Genomic DNA, 24,216 nt, shown 5'->3' on the forward strand with positions numbered 1-24,216 from the left:
CCAACCCCATATCCCGACCTCCTATCCTGACCTCCTATCCCGACCTCCTATCCCATCCTCCTATCCCATCCTCCTATCTCGACCTCCTATCTCGACCTCCTATCCCGACCTCCTGTCCCGACCTCCTATCCCATCCTCCTATCTCGACCTCCCATCTTGACCTCCCATCCCGACCTCCCATCCCGACCTCCTATCCTTACCTCCTATCCCGTCCTCCTATCAACGCCTCCTATCCTGACCTCCAATCCCGTCCACCTATCTTGACCTCCTATCCCGACCTCCTATCCTGACCTCCTATCCCGTCCTCATATTCTGTCCTCATATCCCGTCCTCCTATCTCAACCTCCTATTTCGACCTCCTATCCCGTCCTCCTATCTTGACCTCCTATCTTGACCTCCTATCCCGTCCTCCTATCTCGACCTCCTATCTTGACCTCCTATCTCGACCTCCTTTCTCTGCCTCCTATCCCGACCTGTAATATGTGTACCAGGTATTGAAATATCTCCAGCCGTACGGAAGTTATGTAGGAACATACATTTCCCATAGATTTGCATGGGACTTTAAACAAAAACCCGACCCTCACAAATGGGGGTAGTTAAGGGTTAAGTTAACTATCCTATATTTTAAGTGGACATATAAATAACATGTGACCAAGTATTATCGAAATATCTCCAGCCGTTTGGAAGTTATACAGTAACATATATTTCCCATACACTTGTATGGGACTTTAAACATAAACTCCGCCCCTGGCAAATGGGGGTGAGTAAGGGTTAAATCACATATCCTATGTTTTTTGTTGACATATAAGTAACATGTGTGCCAAGTTTCACGTTAATATCTTTAGCCGTTTGGACGTTTTTGTGGAACATACATACATACACACACACACACGTTGAGTTTTATATATATACTAGCTGAGTACCCGGCGTTGCCCGGCTTTTCCTTCCTAATCCTTGTTGGGGAGGAAAATAAACAAAGGAGGAAGCTTTTGACTTCACATCCCGTCCTTCATATTGTTGTCATATCCCAACCCCATATCCTGACCTCCTATCTCGACCTCCTGTCCCGACCTCCTATACCGTCCTCCTATCCCGTCCTCCTATCATGACCTCCTATCCCGACCTCCTATCCCGTCCTGCTATCCCGTCCTCGACCTCCTATCCCGTCCTCCTATCTCTACCTCCTATCCCGACCTCCTATCCTGACCTCCTATCCCTACCTCCTATCCCGTCCCCCTATCCCAACCTCCTATCCCGTCCTCCTATCTCAACCTCCTATCCTGTCCTCCTATCCCGACCTCCTTTCCCGTCCTCATATCTCAACCTCCTATCTTGACCTCCTATCCCGTCCTCCTATCCCAACTTCCTATCCAGACCTCCTATCCCATCCTCCTATCTCGACCTCCTATCTCAACCTCCTATCCCGTCCTCCTATCCCGACCTCCTTTCCCATCCTCATATCTTGACCTCCTATCTTGACCTCATATCCCATCCTCCTATCTCGACCTCCTATCCTGACCTCCTATCCAGACCTCCTATCCCATCCTCCTATCCCGACCTCCTTTTCCGTCCTCATATCTCGACCTCCTATCTTGACCTCCTATCCCGTCCTCCTATCTCGACCTCCTATCCAGACCTCCTATCCCATCCTCCTATCTTGTCCTCCTATCCCGACCTCCTATACCAACATCCTATCCCGACCTCCTACCCCAACCTCCTATCCCGACCTCATATCTGGTCCTCATATCCTGTCCTCCTATCCCGACCTCCCATCCCGTCCTCATATCCCGACTCGTAATATGTGTACCAGGTAATGAAATAGCTCCAGCCTAACGGAAATTATATGGGAACATACATTTCCCATTGATTTGCATGGGACTTTAAAAAAAAAAAAAAAAAACCCTGACCCTCACAAATGGGCGTAGTTAAGGGTTAAATTAACTATCCTATATTTTAAGTGGACATATAAGTAACTTGTGACCAAGTATTATCGAAATATCTCCAGACGTTTGGAAGTTATGCAGTAACATATATTTCCCATTGACTTGCATGGGACTTTAAAAATAAGACCCACCCCTGGCAAATGGGGGTGAGTAAGGGTTAAATTACCTATCCTATGTTTGTTGTTGACATATAAGTAACGTGTGCCAAGTTTCATGTTAATATCTTTAGCCGTTTGAAAGTTTTTGTGGAACATACACACATACACACACACACACACATACATACACACAAACACGTTGAGTTTTATATATATACTAGCTGAGTACCCGGCGTTGCCGGTTTTTCCTTCCTAATCCTTGTTGGGAAGGAAAATAAACAAAGGAGGAAGCTTTTGACTTCATATCCCGTCCTTCATATTGTTGTCATATCCCAACCTCATATCCCGACCTCCTATCCCGGCCCTCCTATCTCGACCTCATATGCCATCCTCACATCTTGTCCTCATATCCCGACCTCTTATCCCATCCTCATAGCCCGTCCTCCTATCCCGTCCTCCTATCCTGTCCTCCTATCCCGACCTCCTATCCCGACCTCCTATCCCGTCCTCCTATCCCGTCCTCCTATCTCGACCTCCTATCCCGACCTCCTATCCTGACCTCCTATCCCGTCCTCCTATCCCGACCTCCTATCCCGACCTCCTTTCTCGACCTCCTATCCTGTCCTCCTATCCCGTCCTCCTATCCCGTCCTCCTATCCCGTCCTCCTATCTCGACCTCCTATCTCGACCTCCTATCGCTACCTCCTATCATGACCTCCTATCCTGTCCTCCTATCTAGTCTTCCTATCTCGACCTCCTATCCCGTCCTCCTATCTTGACCTTCTATCTTGACCTCCTATCTCGACCTCCTATCCCGACCTCTTATCCTGTCCTCCTATCCAGTCCATCTATCCTGACCTCCTATCCCGACCTCCTATCCCTTCCTCCTATCTTGACCTCCTATCCCGAGCTCCCATCCCGATCGCCTATCCCGTCCTCCTATCCCATCCTCCTATCTCGACCTCCTATCTCGACCTCCTATCCCGTCCTCCTATCTCGACCTCCTATCCCGTGCTCCTATCCTGTCCATCTATCCCGACCTCCTATCCCGTCCTCATATCTCAACTTCCTATCCTGTCCTTCTATCTCGACCTCCTATCCTGACCTCCTATCTCGACCTCCTATCCCATCCTCCTATCTCGTCCTCCTCTCTCGACCTCCTATCACGACCTCCTATCCCGTCCTCGTATCCCGTCCTCCTATCCCGACCCATAATATGTGTACCAGGTAGAGATGAGCGAACTTACAGTAAATTTGATTCGTCACGAACTTCTCAGCTCGGCAGTTGATGAATTATCCTGCATAAATTAGTTCAGCTTTCAGGTGCTCCCGTGGGCAGGAAAAGGTGGATACAGTCCTAGGAAAGAGTCTTTTAGAACTGTATCCACCTTTTCCAGCCCACGGGAGCACCTGAAAGCTGAACTAATTTATGCAGGAAAAGTCATCAACTGCCGAGCCGAGAAGTTTGTGAGGAATCAAATTTACTGTAAGTTCGCTCATCTCTAGTACCAGGTATTGAAATATCTCCAGCCGTACGGAAGTTATGTGGGAACATACATTTCCCATTGATTTGCATGGAACTTTAAACAAAAACCCAGACCCTCACAAATGGGGGTAGTTAAGGGTTAAATTAACTATCCTATACTTTAAGTGGACATATAAGTAACATGTGACCAAGTATTATAGAAATATCTCCAGCTGTTTGGAAGTTATGCAGTAACATATATTTCCCATTGAATTGTATGGGACTTTAAACATAAACCCCGCCCCTGGCAAATGGGGGTGAGTAAGGGTTAAATCACCTATCCTATGTTTGTTGTTGACATATAAGTAACATGTGTGCCAAGTTTCATGTTAATATCTTTAGCCGTTTGGATGGTGATGCTGGAACATACACGCACACACACACACACATTGAGTTTTATATATAAAGATAGATAGATTAAGGAAATGCCAACCAGGGTGCAAGTAAAGTACTACAAGTCCCAGGATGCTGCCATCCCAACACATGCTTCAGTCCGGAGATCTTCGACCAGGGGTGTCGCAACATCGTCTATCTGTGTGTATTCCTCCTATTTAAATATTTTATTATATTACACTTGTATTAATAAAAATATATATGTCTTTTGCACCGATTTCGTGAGTAGCTCCATTTTTTGTTTTGTTTGTTTCCTATGTAGAGTGTAGCCTGTCTTGTTCCTTGACTCTAAAGATGTGACTATGATTTGTTGAGGCTCCCTAGTGCATCTCCACTACAGTTGTCAATGAAGCAGGGTCTTCTCAGGGGTGTAGCTGAGGTAATTTGAAGACTGTAATACAAGATGCCCCACTAATGGAGTTGTTCCTGTTGAGACGCTTCCTGCTGGCACATTCAGATGAGTATCCCCCGACTAACAATTGGTCTGCTCAAACGGACTAGGACCTAGAGGCAGGCAATGTCCTGTTTTCTTTCTGTGCAATCAGGTCATTGAATAACTTCCCCTGAAAGCTCCCTTGACCATGGTGGACACCCTGTCAGGGTGGAAAGGGGTAAGAGACAGATTTGGTCTTTCTTTCTGGTTCTCCACTAATATTCCTCTTTTAACTTGTACTCAATTTGGGGCAGATGAGCAGGGTCTTTTATAGACTTTAACTCACTTGCACCTGCCATGTGCCATGGTCCTTAACCCCTTAGCGACAATGGACGTAAATGTACGTCATGGTGCCGCGGTACTTAACGCACCATGACGTAAATTTATGCTCTGCCATGACCGCGAGCACCGGATCATGCGCGGCAGGTACCGGCTGCTATCAGCAGCCAGGGACCCGCCAGTAATGGTGAACATCCGCAATCACGCTGATGTCCGCCATTAACCCCTCAGATGCCGTGATCAATAGAGGGGGGGCATCTGGTCATTCAGCATGGCAGCCGGAGGTCCCCTCACCTGTCTCCCGCTGTCTCCCGGGGTCTTCTGCTCTGGTCTGAGATCGAGCAGACCAGAGCAGAAGATCACCAATAATACTGATCAGTGCTATGTCCTATGCATAGCACTGAACAGTATTATCAATCAAATGATTGCTATAAATAGTCCCCTATGGGGACTATTAAAGTGTAAAGAAAAAAGTAAAAAAATGTAAAAGAAAAAAGTAAAAAAATTTGAAAAATCCCCTCCCCCAGTAAAAGGTAAAATGTCAGTTTTTCCCATTTTACCCCCCAAAAAACGAAAATGTCTGGACTATTAAAATGTATTGTTAATTATCCCATACGCTGAACGGCGTAAACGTAATTTTTTTTTTTTTTTAAGTCCAAAATTGCAGCTTTTTTTGTCACAGTTTATTTTTCAAAAAATGTATAAAAAGTAAAACCTAGGCAACAGTGATAAAAACTACAGATCATGGTGCAAAAAATTAGCTTTCATTCTGCCCCATATACGAAAAAATTTGAAAGTTATAGGTGGTCAAAATAGGGCAATTTCAAACATACTAATTTTGTTAAAATGGTTTGAGATTTTTTTTTTAAGCGGTACAATTATAGAAAAGCATATAATCATGGGTATCATTTTAATCGTATTGACCCACAGAATAAAGAAAACATGTCATTTTACCGTAAAGTGTACAGTGTGAAAACAAAACCTTTCAAAATTTGCTAAATTGCAGTTTTCTTTTCATTTTTCCCACATTATTTGTTTGGTTGCACCGTACATTTTATGGTAAAATAGGTGATGTTATTACAAAGTACAATTGGTGACGCAAAAAACAAGCCCTCATATGGGTCTGTGGATAGAAATATAAGAGAGTTATGATTTTTAGAAGGCGAGGAGGAAAAAACGAAAATGCAAAAATAAAATAGGCTTGGTCCTTAAGGGGTTAATGGGGACCAAACTTTCTTATGTAACCTCTGCAACATTTGTGTGTGTTGTGCATTAACCCTTGATGTACCTTGCAGCATCTACTAAACTAGGCAAAATACACAAACTCATACCAATAGAGTAAAGACCTACTGTACCAATATTTAAAGGCATAAGTGTTCATCTGCCACCCAAGGCTGTACCCATTTGTGGGGAATTACAAATGGTCCCACTTTAGCTTTCTTTCTGATAGAGATTGATACCATGTCTTGCTTCTTTTTCCCTGCATCAGATTGTCCATGAGTCATTTACAAGAGATGACTCATGGACAAGGCTTCATGAGCAGACCCAACAATCACCTCCCGCCACCACAAGGAGGGACACGCTGCCTTCTCAAGAGGATTTCTAACACTGTTAATGAAAAGAGCATTTTTATAATTAGTACAGTATAGGTGATAGAGGCATAAAAATTAGATGTACATGGTCAGGATTAGGTACTAAGTAACATATTAAAGAGGCCCTCCGCCCCTAGACATCTTATTCCCTATGCAGGGGATAGGGAATAAGATAGCTGATCGCGGGGGGTCCTTCAGCTGAGTTCGTAATGCCTCCTACCATAGACATGAATGGAGGGGCGTGGCGTGGCGTCACAAACATGGACACCCAAAGCCAATGTTCTGAACATAAATTTGTGGGATCTGACAGGTATGCTTTAAAACAGAAAGTTTTTAATAGAAAGTTTTTAAAGAAGTGAATAAGCCCCTCCCCCAATAAAAAATGAAATCATCCCAATTTCCCATATAGGTGGCCAGAAGAAGACAATTTAAAATAACCTAAGTTTGACTTTTTATAAAAGCAGTACAATAATAGAAAAACATGTCAACATGGATATCCTTTAAAGGAAATCTGTCATCAGAATCACCCGCACTAAACCTGTTACACAGGCTTGTAGTGCGGGTGATCCTGATTAAAACGCTTCTTACCTGGTTAAAAATGGTTGAGCGCTTCTTAAGATATCTATATTTTTAGTTTTTTGTTATTCCCTGGCTTGGGACTCAGTGGGAGGTGTTATCATCTGGGACTCGGCCACACGTCATTCTAGCTGGGCGGAGCGGCCGCCCGGCTCATGAATATTCATGAACTTATCCTCATGCGCGGTCCTCCCCACCAGACCTAGAAAAAGGAGTTAGATTACGAGGATAAGTTCATGAATATTCATGAGCCAGGTGGCAGCTCCGCCCAGCTGGAATGACCTGTGGCCGAGTCCCAGATGATAACACCTCCCACTGAGTCCCAAGCCAGGGAATAACAGAAAACTAAAAATAAAGATATCTGAAGAACCGCTGAACCGTTTTTAACCAGGTAAGAAGCGTTTTAATCAGGATCACCCGCACTACAAGCCTGTGTAACAGATTTAGTGTGGGTGATTCTGATGACAGATTTCCTTTAAATTGTATTCACCAACAGAACAATGAAAAGATGTCAGTTCAAGTGCACTGTGTAAAAAGTAAATCACAAAAAGTTGCAAAATTTGCAACTTTTTTCCCCGTTTTTTCCATTGCGCCGTATATTTTATGGTAAAATTAAAGGTGTCATTACAAAGTTCAATTTGGACTGGATGGAAAAATGGATTTAAGAGTTATGGCTCTTAAAAGGCAAGGAGGAAAAAACTAAAATGCAAAAATAAATATTGTTTGTGTCTCAAAGGCCAAAATGGGCTGTGTCCACTTCAAAATAAAGCTGAATAGGGGATTATAGAACCATAACGCATTAAGCATTCTTCATGTGGCTAACTTCTATCATCTATCCAGTATGATGGTAATAAAGTTGTAATATTAAATGCAGGCTTATTGTAGTTGTATGCCCCTGTTATCAACTAAATCCAAAACATGCATAGATTATCTACATCCTTTAACCACAAGCATTACCAACTTGCATACAGCTATTTAACATGCATCTATCAATGTGTTTTTCTCTGCTATTAGGATCCCCAGCTCATTTATATCCCACTCACCAATGGCCCTGTAGGTTATTACACTGCCTATGGAAAACAGGACAAGGTCACTGCATGGGGTGTTAGCCTTGACATTTATCTAGTTTGTCTGTAATATTGACATCATCAGGGTTCTACTTAATTAAAGTAGAGTAAATGTACCGATGCATGTTGCAGTTTGATGGAGAGATAAATAATTTTCCAAGTAGATGGCACAAACTTTTATTTACCTTTATTTTTATATGTTACATTTTCTTTTTCCCAAGTGGGGACAAATCATAGATACATATATAATTATTTCAAACAAATCATAATCCATAAAGTTTTACATAAATATGCATTTAGTCATGGTCAGGCCAAGAAGATGAGGAGATAAAATAAAAAAAATAGAGAAAAAAAGACGAGGGGGGGGGGATTCTTTCCCTTAATACTGACAATGTTACCTTTTCAATACCCACTCATTTTCTATTTATCCGTATTCCCCATATCTGGTTAAATTTATCTTGGTTTCCTCTTTTGTTGTATATAGCTTTTTCCCATGCTACTATCTTTTCCATCTTCTCAATATATTGTTTCTTAGTCGGTGGGTTTTTCCAGCTGTGCTATCATCTTTCTAACATTATATAATAACCTCCCCAGTGCAATTTTAATATGTTCCTCAATCAACAAATCATCCAGACATCCCAAAATACATATCTTAATCTCTTTAGGTATAATAATAGAAAACAATTGTCCAATATATTCTAATATTATTTCTCAATAATTTTGAATAAGTGGGTATTCCCACAACATGTGGGCTAACTTTGCAAGTGGGTAAGAACATCGAGGGCATTTCGCATCAGTTCTATATCCAATTTTTAAAAGGAAGGCTGGAGTCTAATACACTCTATAGAGAATATATTTCTGTGATAGTCTCGCCCCTTCCCCTAAAGCTTGACTGGGAATATTTTCCAAAATAGATTTCCATAGGCCAAGGGTGACACCCGTTTCTGACCGCCATTTATAAAAAGCTGGTATTAATTGGTTTTCCCATCCCTTTATAGCTAATAATTTGTATACCTTAGATATCTGCCCAGTATTCTTATCATCTTTTATTATTACATTGAAGACGGGATCAGTACTTATTTTTATTGATATATCTTTTTGTTGTGCCATAATAGCATGTCTCAGCTGTAAATATTGAAAAAAGCTATTGCGTGTTATATGAAAATCCTCTTGAAAATCTAAAAAGGAGCGAAAATTATTTCCCTTGTATAAATCCTTAATACAAAGTATCCCTGCCCTTTTCCAATTTTCAAACCCTTGAAGTTTTTCTAGCTCCGGGAGTATACGGTTTCCCCAAATTGGCATATATTCATTGACTTTGCCAATTCCCCTGATTTTTTTTTATATTGTTCCATACTCTGTGTATTAATTAGATCAAAAGTTGGCTGAGAGGGGTGCTTTTTTTTCAAACTCTCCTTTCTCGAGGGACATTACCAGGTTGTTACATGAATGGATGTTACTTAAAATAGCTCCTACACTATTCCTGATATCTGACCTATCCCATCCTCTAAAATGTTGACATTGTGCAGCTAGAAAATACCACCATGGCTTAGACAAAGCCAAGCCCCCCTCTTGTTTAGGTCGTTGTAAACACGCTAATTTTAGTTTGGGTTTCCTTCCATTCCATATAGTGATATAAAAGATGGCACAAACTTAGTCGAGTGAGGCTCCAAAAGCCTAGTTATCCAATGAACTTGGGATTTCTGTGAATGACTTCTACTGTGAAATGGTGGCCACAATTGTTCATATTGTATTAAAGCTGCTCTGTTGTCATGGCAAATTTAAGAAGCTACACTCTATAACACATGCTATATTTTACACTTTAATATTTAATCAAGAGAAAATAGGACTTAAGACCACTGGGTTAAAAGAAAGAAGACTCAGTACTCACAAAAAAAATTACTTGGTTTGGACCTAATGGTGTCAGGTCCCATTCCTTTTTTGAAAAGAGCATTCAAATTATGTTAGTAAAGTCCAATTAACTGTTATATTTGGCAGAATACAACTTGATTTTAAACAAAAAAAAAAAACTATATATATATATATATATATATATATATATATATATATCCAAACATATACCGTACCTGGTCCATGAACCTCTGTGGGGAAGGTGTATATTTCTGTCTGGATACCTTCATTTTTTTGTATAAAAAAAAGTATGGGCAGCGCTTTTCAAAACAGGGTAAAAAAAATGTCCATTTAAGTACAATTTTTTATCATGGAAGCTGATATTGTATACATTTCTGGTTGAAGTGAATAAAATCAAGTTGTAATAGCACAAAAAAACTGTGGACATGTATTGTGCTTTTTTTTTTTGGAAAAGATTGGCTCTGTTTTTTTATTGTTGGATAACCCCTTTTAAATGGGTTGTCCTTAAAAAAGGGGACAAACTAATTTACACAAAAAAAATAAAAGAGTAACACCTTTTTTGTAGGCCAGACAATAGACTTTAAAGGGGTTCTCTGGTGCTTAGACATCTTATGCCCTATCCAAAGGATAGGGGATAAGATGCCTGATCGCGGGAGTCCCGCTGCTGGGGACCCCCGTGATCTTGCACGCGGCACCCCGTTTATAATCAGTCCCCGAAGCGCATTCGCTCCGGGTCTGATTACCGGCGACCACAGGGCCGACGGCATGTGACGTTATGCCTCCGCCCCCGTGTGATGTCACGCTCCTCCCCTCAATGCAAGCCTATGGGAGAGGGCGTGATAGCTGTCACGCCCCCTCACATAGGCTTGCATTGAGGGACATCACACGCCGTCAGCCCTGTGGTCGCCGGTAATCAGACCCAGAGCGAACACGCTCCGGGGACTGATTACAAGCGGGGTGCCACGTGCAAGATCACGGGGGTCCCCAGCGGCGGGACTCCCGTGATCAGGCATCTTATCCCCTATCCTTTGGATAGAGAATAAGATGTCTAAGCACAAGAGTACATCTTTAATGTATAATACATTGTTAAAAATGTCATACACTGTCCACATAAGCCACTGAATGTACTTTAATAGGTTTACATTATGCAATGCAGATTGTTTCCCTTTTTTCCCTATTTTCTTATGTTGCAGCCTTATGAGAACTTATTTATTTTAAAACAAGGCTTTAACATATGAAATGTTACATAGTTACATAGTTAGTATGGTTGAAAAAAGACATACATCCATCAAGTCCAACCAAGGTGTAAGGGGATAAGGGAAAGGGATGTCGTTTTATAATTCTGCATAAGCATTAATGTTATTTTGTTCCAGGAATGTATCTAACCCTGTTTTAAAGCTGTTAATTGTTCCTGCTGTGACCAGTTCCTGAGGTAGACCGTTCTATAAATTCACAGTCCTCACGGTAAAGAAGGCGTGTCGCCCCTTTAGACTAAACCTTTTCTTCTCCAGACGGAGGGAGTGTATTATATATAACATTAGATCAGTGGCAAACACATTACCACAGGTTTAGAATTCAGACCATTCAATGAGACTTTTTTTAGTAGCTAGAACTTTCATAGACAGCACAGTAAAAGCCTAGATAAGTCATGACAAAAACCTCCTCGGGTGTAAGCTCCAAAGGGGCACTAACCCCATTAATTTATAGACCCCCACCACAAACTAAGTGATATAAAATCTCAATCGGAGATGCAACTGTTCGATCCAAACCAAACTTGTGGTCTTAGCTACAGTAGGGTAGAAGTAAAGTCAAATCCCTTTCCCCTTTATCTTGTGGTTGTCAATAAAATTGGGTAGGTGGATGAAAGTGGGTACAGAGGTAGTGAATAAGAGGACATACCTGGGCTCTTGCCATGTTGGGAAATGCCCCCTGGGTTTTTGAGCCTCATCTACATATTAACAAAAAGGTTTATAACTCGGCACTGGAAAGGACTATGCATATAAAAAAAGGTATGCCCAGAAACCTGATGAGAAGCCCTACCTAGCCATAGGCTTATTTACACCCATTTTCTTGTTGACAGGTTTGCTGTCACCAAAGTAAACTTTCAATATATTGTTCCTTATGTAATTATAAGATACTTTGCTATTCACTTGCCATTAAAATTCTCAACCTTTATATGCATTTAATGTGGTTGAAAACATGGCCACTAGGTGTTTTGTTCCCTGTCGCAAGTTAAACAGTTAATATGGAAGTGGGTGCGGGGCATGTCGAGGAATAGCTCTTTCAGGCTTCAGTGATGTTGCGCCTGCTGGGGAACGCCCACTTTCTCCTGCCAGAAGCTCACACAATGTGAGCAAGGAGAAAGGTATGATACAGAGCTTTTTAAAGGACATTTTTATAAGGGCAGGAGGGGTGTTTGGAATAGTTAATGAATATAATCTGAGTTAGTTTAGAAAATATGATTTATACAGGTAATCTATAAATTACAGCAGCACCCTGTAATACAAATACTACAATGCAACCATATTATGACTATGTGAAAATGGTCTAAGACTTATTTTGAAGCAGATTTTGAAACTTGATGTGGGTTTTGCCTAAAGGTTATTTGAGCAGAGTAGAAGATTAAGAACCTACCTGAATTGTTATGGCTCTGGAGTTTATTGATGGATGATTACTATCAGAATTCAAAGGGGAAAAAGCAATGCTAATAATAATGAAAGATAACCGAGGACCATATCCTTCTCCTTTAAGCAACAAAAATGTGCAGAATAAAGCAAAAGCAATATTTCCTTTTGATTTTACTTCATTAAAACCAACAAAATATTCATGCCTCAAGCATTCCAGAGTTCAAAAAGGCACCATTTATCTTTCCCTGGCTGCCAGTCATATCCAATTGTCACTCAGACGTTCTGAAGGGACTGAGAATATCTTGATGTATGCAGACATTTTAATATGAAAAGAATAATTTGAATGGTGGAAGGGAAAATCCACTTGTCAGACGTCTCTGTTTTTGAATTCTGCTCAAGCTCTTTATTAAAGCACAAATGGATGATCCACAAAGACAAGTGTAAGGAGAATGGGGTTAAGGATCAATTATAGGGATACTGATCTAAATGAGTATGTCTGTCATAATTGTACAGATAACAGTCTAAGGATAGATGTGCTTAATTCATTCTGTTGTGGGACTGAATGGGTTATTGAGTAAAGGCAAAGCAGCAAATTAGCTATTGACAAGGTCAGTCCTGGAAAATAATCAACATTGATATGTATCTCTGGTCTTTCCTTCCCTGTCTGTCAAACCTATTGGCAGGCAGTTCTAGTTTCCATATATTTCTTGGTGTGCTGTGTTTTCTTTTTTCTTTTTTTGCATGCTTGAAATGTATATATTATTTTTCAAATCTAAAGTAAAGGTCAATTGTCAGATTGAGATTTGCATAAAATGCTAATGAACATGCACTAGACATTCAATGTATTCTCTTCTTCCAGGAAGAAGTCGGGAGGCTTCAGCATTCATTTGAACAAATCCATGATGGGGCCTATTTTATAGAAAGGTAAACTTCTAACTCTACTTTACAGTTATAATGCAGTGGTTCCTAACCTTTTTTTGCCAGAATACCCCTTGACAGCTCATTTCAAAAAATTGTACCCCCCCACATTAGTGACATGTTTTTAATTAATATTTAACATTTTTACACTTTTTTTTACACCATATCCTCTCCCCAGACCATCTGATTCCCTCCCTATCTCCCTAGGCCTCATGACTCACAGGTGGGGTCTTCTTTGATCGGAATCATTCACTTTTCCTTTTCTTTACTATGCACCTAGACCCCGGCCAAGACTTGTCTTCACAGAACCTGACAGACAAACATTTTAGGCTTCTTTCTTCAGCATAATTCCTACTTCTTTACAAACTCCCCATGTGTATTGCTTCACATAGCAATAATGTCCTCTTTATGTCCCATATAGTAGTTAGCCCCCTACTGTGCCCCCATATAGTTCACGTCAGCCAGTACCAGCAGCCACTGGTCACCCTGTGCCAGTTTAATATCAGCAACTCTTACAATATTTATGGTAGACTTCAATTTATCAGAATAAACATAATCTTTATTAAATACACATAAACAACAAAATGGCATAAAAACACTTAAAACGGTGTGCACAGGAGACTACAAATAAATCCCACACGGTAATAAGAGAAGTGCTGGTGTCAAGCAAAAAAAAATTTTCTCCTAAAATAATAATATTAGGGGTAGGGGCTAAACATTCCTTATTCTACAAATGGAAATGTTCAGGGTAAAAAGTGCTTGTGCAAACAGACTGTTAGAGAAAGAGCAAAACATCACAACAATACCACACTATTGCAGAATCATCCTAAGCCTTCCAGTCATAAATAATAAATTGCAAATTCCCCTTACTGCTATACATGTATATAAACCCAGCCCAAATACGCCAGTACTCCCAATGGCTAAATAGCAACCCAGCTTCTCTAGAATTACCTGTGGCAGACATCAATCACTACCCTAACATGCTTTCGTGTTAAGTTTATCTCAGAGATACGGTCTGTTATTCCCTAGAAATTTATGACTGAATTATAAAATTGTTGTTACCAGTTGGGTGGTGGTGGTGGTGGGGTAGTGGTGGTGGTGGACAGTCTGGTACTGTCTTATAACATATGACTGTGTCAGACTATGCAGCAACACATCCTTTTCAGAAGGGGAATGATAAAGCCCAATTGTCAATTCATCAATACATTTCCAGTAGAAATAACAGAGGAGCGGCACAACGCAGAGTTTCAGGAAAGTGTGTTAAAAATGTTATAGTATCAGAGCACAATAATTTACAAAAATGGAAAGGGTGACAGGTCCTTTTTAAAGGGGGTTTCCTGGATTTTTTTCAGCCTTTAAGCATATGATGCCAAGTTATAATATAGTGTAATATGTATCTTTATATCTATTTATCTGTCCGTGCTCCACTTTGTCCCATTTTCACAGACCTTTCCCTTTCTTTGACCTTTCCCATCATTCAATGCATCCAGAGACAAGATGTAATAAGTCACATGGTTTCCAGGGGGCGTGGCTATGCCACAGTAGGCATCTCAGTAAATCCCCTCCACCTTGCTATCCACTCACCCCCCGCAGCATAGCCACGCTCTCTGTAGACCATGTGACTTATGACACATTGTCTCTGGCCGCATGGAATGTTGGAAAAGGTCAAAGACAACAGTGATATAAAAAGACTTGCACTACAGCACTTCCTGATGTGGGTCTTGTGCATGTAAATGGGACACATCACCGCACGGAGGTAATAGAAAAACATTACATAGTATTATAACTTGGCATCATGGGGCCAAAAGCTAAGGAAAAAATATCCTGGAATATCCCTTTAAGCAATGCTATTTCCTATATACACATGCAAGTTAATAGCCTTGCAAATTTTATTGGAAGTGAAACTACTTAACACAAACAATAATGCAACGTTTGACTTTTGATTGACTCAATACAGAATTCACAATTAACCCCTTAAGGACCCAACCAATTTTTACCTTAAGGACCCGAGCATTTTTTGCACGTCTGCATTTTTACCTTAAGGACCCGAAAATGTTTTCACACTTTAAGCATTAATAAGTCTTGGATGCTTTTACTTATTAATTTGATTCAGTTTTTTTGTGACATATTCCACTTTAACATAGTTGTAAATTTTCGTCAATGCAAAATTTTCAAATTTTCAAATTTTTCATGACATTTTGGAATTTTTCACCAAAAAATGATTTCTTGGTGAAAAATTCTAAAATGTCATGAAAAATTTGATAATTTAGAATTTTTCTAACTTTGAGGCTCTCTGCTTGTAAGGAAAATAGACATATCAAATAAATCATATATTGATTTACATACACAATGTGTCTACTTTATAATTGCATCATAAAGTTGACATGTTTTTACTTTTGAAAGACATCAGAGTATAGCAGCAATTTTCCAATTTTTTGCAAAATTTTCAAAATCTGAATTTTTTAGGGACTAGTTCAGTTTTGAAATCGATTTGAGAAGCCTTCATATTAGAAATACCCCATAAATGACCCCATTATAAAAACTGCACCCCTCAAAGTATACAAAATGACATTCAGAAAGTTTGTTAACCCTTTAGGTGTTTCACAGGAATAGCAGCAAAGTGAAGGAGAAAATTCAAACATTTTTTACACTAACATGTTCTTGTAGACTTAGTTTTTGAATTTTTACAAGGAGTAAAAGGATAAAAATCCCCCCAAAATGTGTAACCCAATTTCTCTCGAGTAAGGAAACACCTCACATGTGACCGTAAAGTGCTCTGTGGGTGCCCTAGAGGGCTCAGAATGGAAGGAGCGACAATGGGATTTTGGAGAGTGAATATTGCTGAAAGGGTTTTTTGAGGGGCATGTCTATGGTGCCATGACAGCAAAAAAAAAAAAATAATAATAACACATGGCATACTGTTTGGAAACTACACCCCTCTTGGCATGTAACAAGGGGTACAGTGAGCCTTAACACCCCACAGGTGTTTGACGACTTTTTGGTAAAGTTGGATGTGTAAATGAAATTTCTTTTTTTCACTAAAATGCAGTTTTTCCCCAAATTTACAATTTTTACAAGAGATAATATCAGAAAATGCCACCCAAAAGTAGTAACCCCATTTCTTCTGATTATGGAAATACCCCATGTGTGGAGGTAAAGTGCTCTGCAGTGCTCTGCAAGTACAGTGCTCAGAAGAGAAGGAGCCACATTTGGCTTTTTGTATGCACATTTTGCTGAAATTGTCTTTTGGGGGCATGTCACATTTAGGAAACCCCTGTGGTGCCATGACAGCAAAAAAAAAAAAAAAAGAAAGAAAAACACATGGCATACTATTTTGGAAACTACACCCCTCAAGACACGTAACAAGGGGTACAGTGAGCCTTAACACCCCACAGGTGTTTGACGACTTTTAGTTAAAATCGGATGTGTAAATAAAACATTTTTTCCACTAAAATGCTGTTATTTTTCCCAAATTTACCATTTTTACAAGAGGTAATAGGAGAAAATGACCCCCCCCCCCAAAAAAAAAAAAACCATATGTGGATGTAAAGTGCTCTGCGGGCACACTGCAATACTCAGAAGAGAAAGAGCCCCATTGGGCTTTTGGAGAGAGAATTTGTTTGGAATGGAAGTCAGGGGCCATGTGCGTTTACAAAGCCTCCATGGTGCCAGAACAGTGGACCCCCCCCACATGTGACCCTGTTTTGGAAACTACACCCCTCAAAGGGGTGCAGTGAGCATTTACACCCCACTGGCGTTTGACAGAGCTTTGGAACAGTGGGCATTAAAAATTTAATTTTTCATTTTCATGGACGACTGTTCAAAAAATCACCTGTGGGGCATAAATGCTCACTGCACCCCTTGTTACATTCCTTGAGGGGTGTAGTTTCCAAAATAGGGTCACATGTTGGGTGGTCCACTGTTCTGGCACCATGGGGGCTTTGTAAACACATATGGCCTTCAATTCCAGACATTCTCTCTCCAAAAGCCCAATGGCGCTCCTTCTCTTCTGAGCATTGTAGTGCACCACAGGGCACTTTACATTCACACATGGGGTATTTATATACTCAGAAGAAATGGTGTTACAAATTTTGGGGGGCTTTTTTTCCTATTACCCCTTGTGAAAATGAAATATTTGGTCTAACACCAGCATTTTAGTGAAAAAAATAAACATTTTTCATTTTCACGTCCAAATTTAACAAAAATGATTCAAACACCTGTGGGGTTTAAAGACTCATTATGCCCCTTGTTACATTCCGTGATTGGTGTAGTTTCCAAAATGGGGTCACATGTGAGTGTTTTTTTTTAGTTTATGTCAGAACCGCTGTAACGATCAACCACGCAAATCCCCTCAAATGTACATAGTGCCCTCATTCCTGAGCCTTGTTGTGCGCCCGCAGAGCATTCCATGTCCACACATGGAGCATTTCTATACTCAGGAGAAATTGTGTTACAAATTTTGGAGGTCTTTTTTTCCTTTTACCTCTTGTGAAAATAAAAAGTATGTTGCAACACCAGCATGTTATTGTAAACAATTCTATTTTTTTATATAAACATGCTGAAGTACACCCCAACTTTACCTTTTCATAAGGGGTGAAAGGAGAAAAAGCCCCCCAAAATGTGTTAGGCAATTTCTCCCGAGTACGGAAATACGACAGGTCTCTGAAGTGAGAGAGCACCATGCACATTTGAGGCCTAAATTAGGGATTTGCATAGGGACGGACCTGGATGCCAGAATGACGCTTGCATCCAATACTAAAAATACCCTACGGCAGTGTTTCCCAAACAGGGTGCCTCCCGCTGTTGCAAAACTCCCAGCATGCCTGGACAGTCAATGGCTGTCTGGCAATACTGAGAGTTATTGTTTTGCAACAGCTGGAAGCTCCATTTTGGAAACAGTGCCGTACGAGACGTTTTTCATTTTTATTGGGGGAAGGGTAGGGGTAACTGTGTAAGGGTGTGTGCATTTGTAGTTTTTTACCCTTTATTTTGTGTACGAGTAGTGTAGAGTAGTGTAATATTTTTAGGGTACATTCACATGGGCGGGGGTTTACAGCGAGTTTCCCGCTGGGAGTTTGAGCTGCAGCGGAAAATTTGCTGCATCTCAAACTTGAAGCGAGAAACTCACTGTAAACCCCGGCCCGTTACATTCACATGGGGGGGGACAAACCTTCAGCTGTTGCAAAACTACAACTCCCAGCATGCTCTTTTGCTTTCCCTGCATGCTGGGGGTTGTAGTTTTGCAACAGGTGGAGATACACTGGTTGCAAAACACTGAGTTAGGTAACAAACTCAGTGTTTTATAACCAGTGTGCCTTCAGCTGTTGCCAAACTACAACTCTCAGCATGCACTTATAGCCGAAGTGCATGCTGGGACTTGTAGTTATGCAACAGCTGGAGGCACACTACTACAACTTCCAGCATGCCCTTTGGTAGTTTGTGCATGTTGGGGGTTGTAGTTATGCAATTGCTGATTTTTTCATAGAAAAAATCTGCCTCCAGCTGTTGCCTAACTACAACCCCTAGCATGCACAAACTACCAAAGGGCATGCTAGGAGTTGTAGTTGTGCCTTCTGCTGTTGCATAACAACAACTCCCAGCATGCCCTTTTGTGCATGCTGGGAGTTGTTGCTAGGCAACAGCAGGAGGCACGGCCTTACCTCCTGCTGCTGCACATGTCCTGCCTGTCATCCTGCTTCTGCCGCTGTCTCTGCTCCAGGGGCCCAGATCCTGCCGCTGATGCTGGGGATCAGGGGCCCCCACTTCAGGTGAACACTCCCGACACCTGCTCTCACCCTCCGGAGTAGGGGCGGAGTGGGTGCAGGTAGGGACACCCCCACAGAAGGCATCCTGATTCGTGGGCCGGTAATGGCCGACGAATCAGGACGATCGTGAGGTGGCCAGTGCCGCCTCACTCCTGCTGCTACATGGTGATAGGTGCCGTGTCGAACGGCACCTATCACCCTTTTTTTTCTGGGTCACCGGGGACCCGATTGACTCGGAATCGCCACAAATTGCCATTATGAATTGATCGGCGATTTGCGGTGATAGCTGACATGGTGGGTCTCAGGACCCCCCCCCCAGGGGTTTGCCTGGCACGCGGCGGGGACCGGAATTCCCATGGGCATACAGGTACGCCCTGGGTCCTTAAGTCCCATGAAGTCAGGGCGTACCTGTACGCCCTGGGTCCTTAAGGGGTTAAAGGAAGAGCTAATATACTGTATTATGCCAAGCTGCAATAAAGTGGACTACATGAAAAATGTATTTTTCATTATTAAATGGGTCCAGAAGTTGTTCACTCCAGATAAAATTGCACGTATTACGGGTTGTTGTTTGTTTGAGTTTCACCAATTTTGTTTTGAAAATGTTATTTATGGTTTTTTGTTATTTTAATTATGACTATTTTATATGTTTGTGCAGTCACCAAGAAGACATGGATATAGATAATAATACTGAAAAATATCTTAGCTGTCAGCAGCCACTGGAATCCAAAGTAAAAATGTAAGTACACTCTGTAGTTCCTGGGCTGTTTCTAGATCGTAATGCTGCCAGATGCAACTATAATTTAAAATGGCCTACAAACCAAAAGAAAACAGCTTCACTTTTTTTTAAAGGACTGTTGAACCTTAGAAAATAAAATGAGCGACAATAGAATGAAAATGTGCATGTTGCATTGGTGCATTGCATTTTTGCACATAATATTGAGAATAAGCGTTAACAGGATGATATTGGTAAAATGACTCGGTGTTCCTTTTAATGTCACTCGTCTTTATTACATTTATTGACTTGTATTTCCCTATCTGACCCACATTCACTATATTCTGCTAAAAAGAATAACATACTTGCCGACATTTATACTGACAAAGTTAGGACATATAGGGTATGTTCACTCTATGGAACTTCCGCACATAATTGCCCTCCAGAATTCCACTATGTAAACCTTAACATTGGTGTGAATGGGCATTCTGCAAAAGAATGAACCTAGAAACTTGTATAATTCATAACAGGACTGAAAAATATTTTTACAGATGTTAACTGTAACTAGGTCTACACTGTAAACTACAAGGACGAGTGTAGATCAAATCATTACAAAGCTATTTTATTGAGACATAAATGCAAATAAGACATACATTTAAAAAGACATAAAAATAGAGGCCCAGATTTATCAAACTGTGTGAGAGAAAGAGTGGAGACATTTTTTCCACAGCGACCAATCACAGCTCAGCTCTGGTAAAGTGAAAGTTGACCTGTGATTGGTTGTTGGGGGAAAATTTATCTACTTTTTCTCTCACACAGTTTAATAACTCTGGACCTTTAGAGAGTACAGCTGGTGGAAAACCAGGGCTCAAGTCCTGCAGAAACACGTAAGACCTTAGTTCCTGCACTTTTTCCACAGCAGGAACACCGTTCCCATTAGCAAGACCAGCCATTGAGTAAAAATCTTGGGTGAGTTCCCACACTTAGTTTTCCCAGGACTTGACCACTGTGGAAAACCGAACAAGAATGGGGGCTTACATATAACATGGGACAAGCAATGTGGATGTCACTATAACAAATGTGCATTACATTCCCCAAAGTCCACAGTATAATAAGAGTCATAGCAGTAAATACATGCAAAGTGCATATGTGGTGGCCCAATATGGGAGTTGTGCCCCATACCCTTGCTGCCCTGTCAGGCAACCTCCTTACAGTGTGCCCTGGGCCCCATTTCACCTGTCCCCTTATGTATATATTGTTTGCCATGTGTTATACTGTATAATGCATATAGAAAGTGTTATTACTTTAAGAGAGGTTAACATGTGATCATCAGTTGTCATGTGACTTGTCATGTGAGTGTAACCTAGGAGGTATCAGTGACCATGTGACTTAAGGGTGGCCTATGGAACCCCACCAGAGTCTCCCCTATAAAAGCCCTGAGAGGAGTCTCTTTGTTCTCTTTCTGCTGAGTTGCAGTGCAGTCAAGTCCTAGAGTGTGTCTGGAGTCCATAGGAGGCCTCAAGTCAGTCCAGCAGCCACAATTCTACAAGAAAGCTACAACCACTGCATTGTCAGTCTGAAATCAAGTCAGTCACAGTCATCTATTGTCAAGTCACAGTGGCCTGCACTAAAATTGTCCAAATCTACTGCAAGTCCCAGCAAGCACTTAAGGTCTCTGAAGTCACTGGTCACCTCCTTGGGCCTGGCTGAACTGTATAGACTGTACCATCTGTCACTCAGTAAAGCTACCATTGTCTGTAACTTTGCATCGGAGTCATTATTGCCCCTGTGCTTAGCCCAGGATCCAGCGGTATACCTTCGGGTGGTATTGAGGATAAACCACGCCCTGGCATCACGAATACAAGGGGTTAATGCCATCTGCCCCTAGGGTAATTCCATCTGCCCTGCATCTCACACCCCCTCTATCACACATACAAATAAGCAGCAAAAGAATATTAATAGAGGACAAAGGGGAGAACACAAAAGTAATAACAATTATTACCAAGTGGACAAAAACAGTGTGTAAGCCTCCACCACCCAACGTTTTGCTCCAAGGTTCTTTTGAGGTAAGGTCATGACAGGGGAAACCCCTCCTATATATATGTCACAACTACCAATAATGAGGAGTCCAGGCAGACAGCTGATGCGCAAAACCCCTCCCAAGGATTAATCATGTGACCCGCAGCAGGATGTTACATCATGTTATATCAAAACATACCTATAACCTATGACCCCCCATTCAGCATTGTCATAAAGTTACACCATTAAAAATAGTACAAAGGTGGCTGGGCATAGAGCGGTCATCCCGCTGGCAGCATGCACAAGGTCCGCGATGCAAGTGGGAAACAACTGACCGGAGGCTGATGGCGATCCGAATTCTCCCACCCACAATGGATTGAGGCTTGCTTGGGAGGGCCCATGGATCGTTGACACCAGCGATCCACTCCTCCTTCCTAGTGACACGCAGCCTCCGGTCAGTTGTTTCCCACTTGCATCGTGTACCTTGTGCGAGCTGCCGGCAGGATGGCCGCTCTATGCACAGCCACCTTTGTATGCTTTTTAATATAATAGCCAAGTGAGATAATTATGAAGCACTCACCATCCTGTAGAGAATTGTTGCTTTATTGCATAATCTCCATCCAGATGCCAGGAAACGACAAGTGGGACAGTGCAGGGAGAGGGGATCTGGTGCAAGGGGAGTTTGAGACAACAGGTCTGTTTTGCGTCAAATTACACTTCTTCCGGCCTTGACAGGCAACAGGTGTAACGTGATTAAGTAGGCTCTGCACCAGGGTGGAGCACTGAGGGAGGGAATGTGAATACATACCAATACAAATACACTTCCCACACATAAAAAAACACCTATAAAACCAAATGACATATTACTTATAGGTACGGGGATAGATCGTTCCTATCATTTAATCCTAAAGCGCCTAATGCTTTCAGGTGGCTGATCCATGTAATTTCTTTCTTCATAAGAATATTATCCTGATCGATCCCCGGACCATTAGAGACATCCAGTTCGATGCCTGCAAATTTTAACTTGGTCAGATCATTTTTATGTACAGTCTGCATATGTTGGATGAATTTAGGAGCACCCTTTCCTGTCTTAAGGCTATAGAAGTGTTCTCTGATGCGGTTAAACAAATTTCTTTTTGTTTTTCCTACATAATAAAAGCCGCAAGTACACACGAGGCAATAAACCACGTGTGTACTGCGGCATGTAATAAACTGTTGAACTTAAATGTCAACACCTCCCAGCTTGAAACATCGTTGGCCTAGATTGTATTTGCAGAACAAACAGTTTTTACATTGTTACCAACTTGTTTGTTTATGTACCCTCCTATTGTGATATTTCGTTTGTATGTGATGATTGGACAATTTTTTGCTGTTTCTTGAATGTTGGGATCGGATTCTAAGATATACAAATTTTTATGAATGACTCTATTTATTGCCCGATTTATGGGAGAATTATGGAAACTAAACACAAACCGCTTAGCTTGCTCACTGATTCCCACGTTACAATGTTTTTTTCTCAGTTCTTGTTTTGTTTTTCTTATAAGCTGTCTCAATAATCGTCCCTTTCCAATAGTCGCTGTTTCAGTTCCTCCACTTGTCTATGGAAATGTGTATCTTCAATATTGATCCTCCTCAAGCGGAGGAACTGACTATAAGGAATCCCTCTTTATATATGTTTTGGATGAGAGCTAGTATAGTGAAGTAAAGAGTTCTGCATTATTTCATTCCTATATCCCGTTGTTTCTATTACCTCATTTTCAATCCATATCCGGACATCCAGGAAATTGAGTGTCTGTCTCCGATGATGTAGGTGAAAAACATGTTTTGTTCGTTCTATGTAACGGAGGTACATGTTAATTTGGGACACATATGGATTACTGGTGGAAAATATTATTTCGCTCTCCAACATCAGCCAAAATATTTTAGCGTGCAAAAATACAGGGTACCCATTGGGGTACCTCTGTTCTGCACATACCATATTCCTATTATGTAGGAAAAACAAAAAGAAATGTGTTTAAACACATCAGAGAACACTTCTATAGCCTTAGGACAGGAAAGGGTGCTCCTAAATTGATCAAACATATGCAGACTGTACATAAAAATGATCTGACCCAGTTAAAATTTGCAGGCATCGAACGGGTTGTTTCGTATGGTCCGGGGGGATCGATCGGGATAATACTCTTATGAAGTATGAAATTACATGGATCAGCCGCTTGAATGCATTAGGCACTTTAGGATTAAATGATAGGAACGATCTATCCCCGTACCTATGAGTGATATGTCCTTTGGTTTTATAGGTGTATTTTTATGTGTGGGAAGTGTATTTGTATTGGTATGTATTCACATTCCCTCCCTCAGTGCTCCACCCTGGTGCAGAGCCTACTTAATCCCATTACA

The 24,216-nt window shown here is 41.2% G+C and overlaps 1 protein-coding gene across 1 annotated transcript in view; it reads left to right on the forward strand.

The window, feature by feature from the left end:
• Positions 1-24,216, forward strand: part of SCHIP1 (schwannomin interacting protein 1) — a 526,606-nt gene that overhangs the window by 112,688 nt on the left and 389,702 nt on the right. The window contains exons 2-3 of the mRNA XM_056565051.1: positions 13,265-13,329; positions 19,744-19,824. Of these exons, the coding sequence (XP_056421026.1) occupies positions 13,265-13,329; positions 19,744-19,824 (146 nt within the window). The remainder of the gene's footprint in view (positions 1-13,264; positions 13,330-19,743; positions 19,825-24,216) is intronic.

Source organism: Hyla sarda, chromosome 3, assembly GCF_029499605.1.
Source record: "Hyla sarda isolate aHylSar1 chromosome 3, aHylSar1.hap1, whole genome shotgun sequence".
Classification (NCBI taxonomy): domain Eukaryota; kingdom Metazoa; phylum Chordata; class Amphibia; order Anura; family Hylidae; genus Hyla; species Hyla sarda.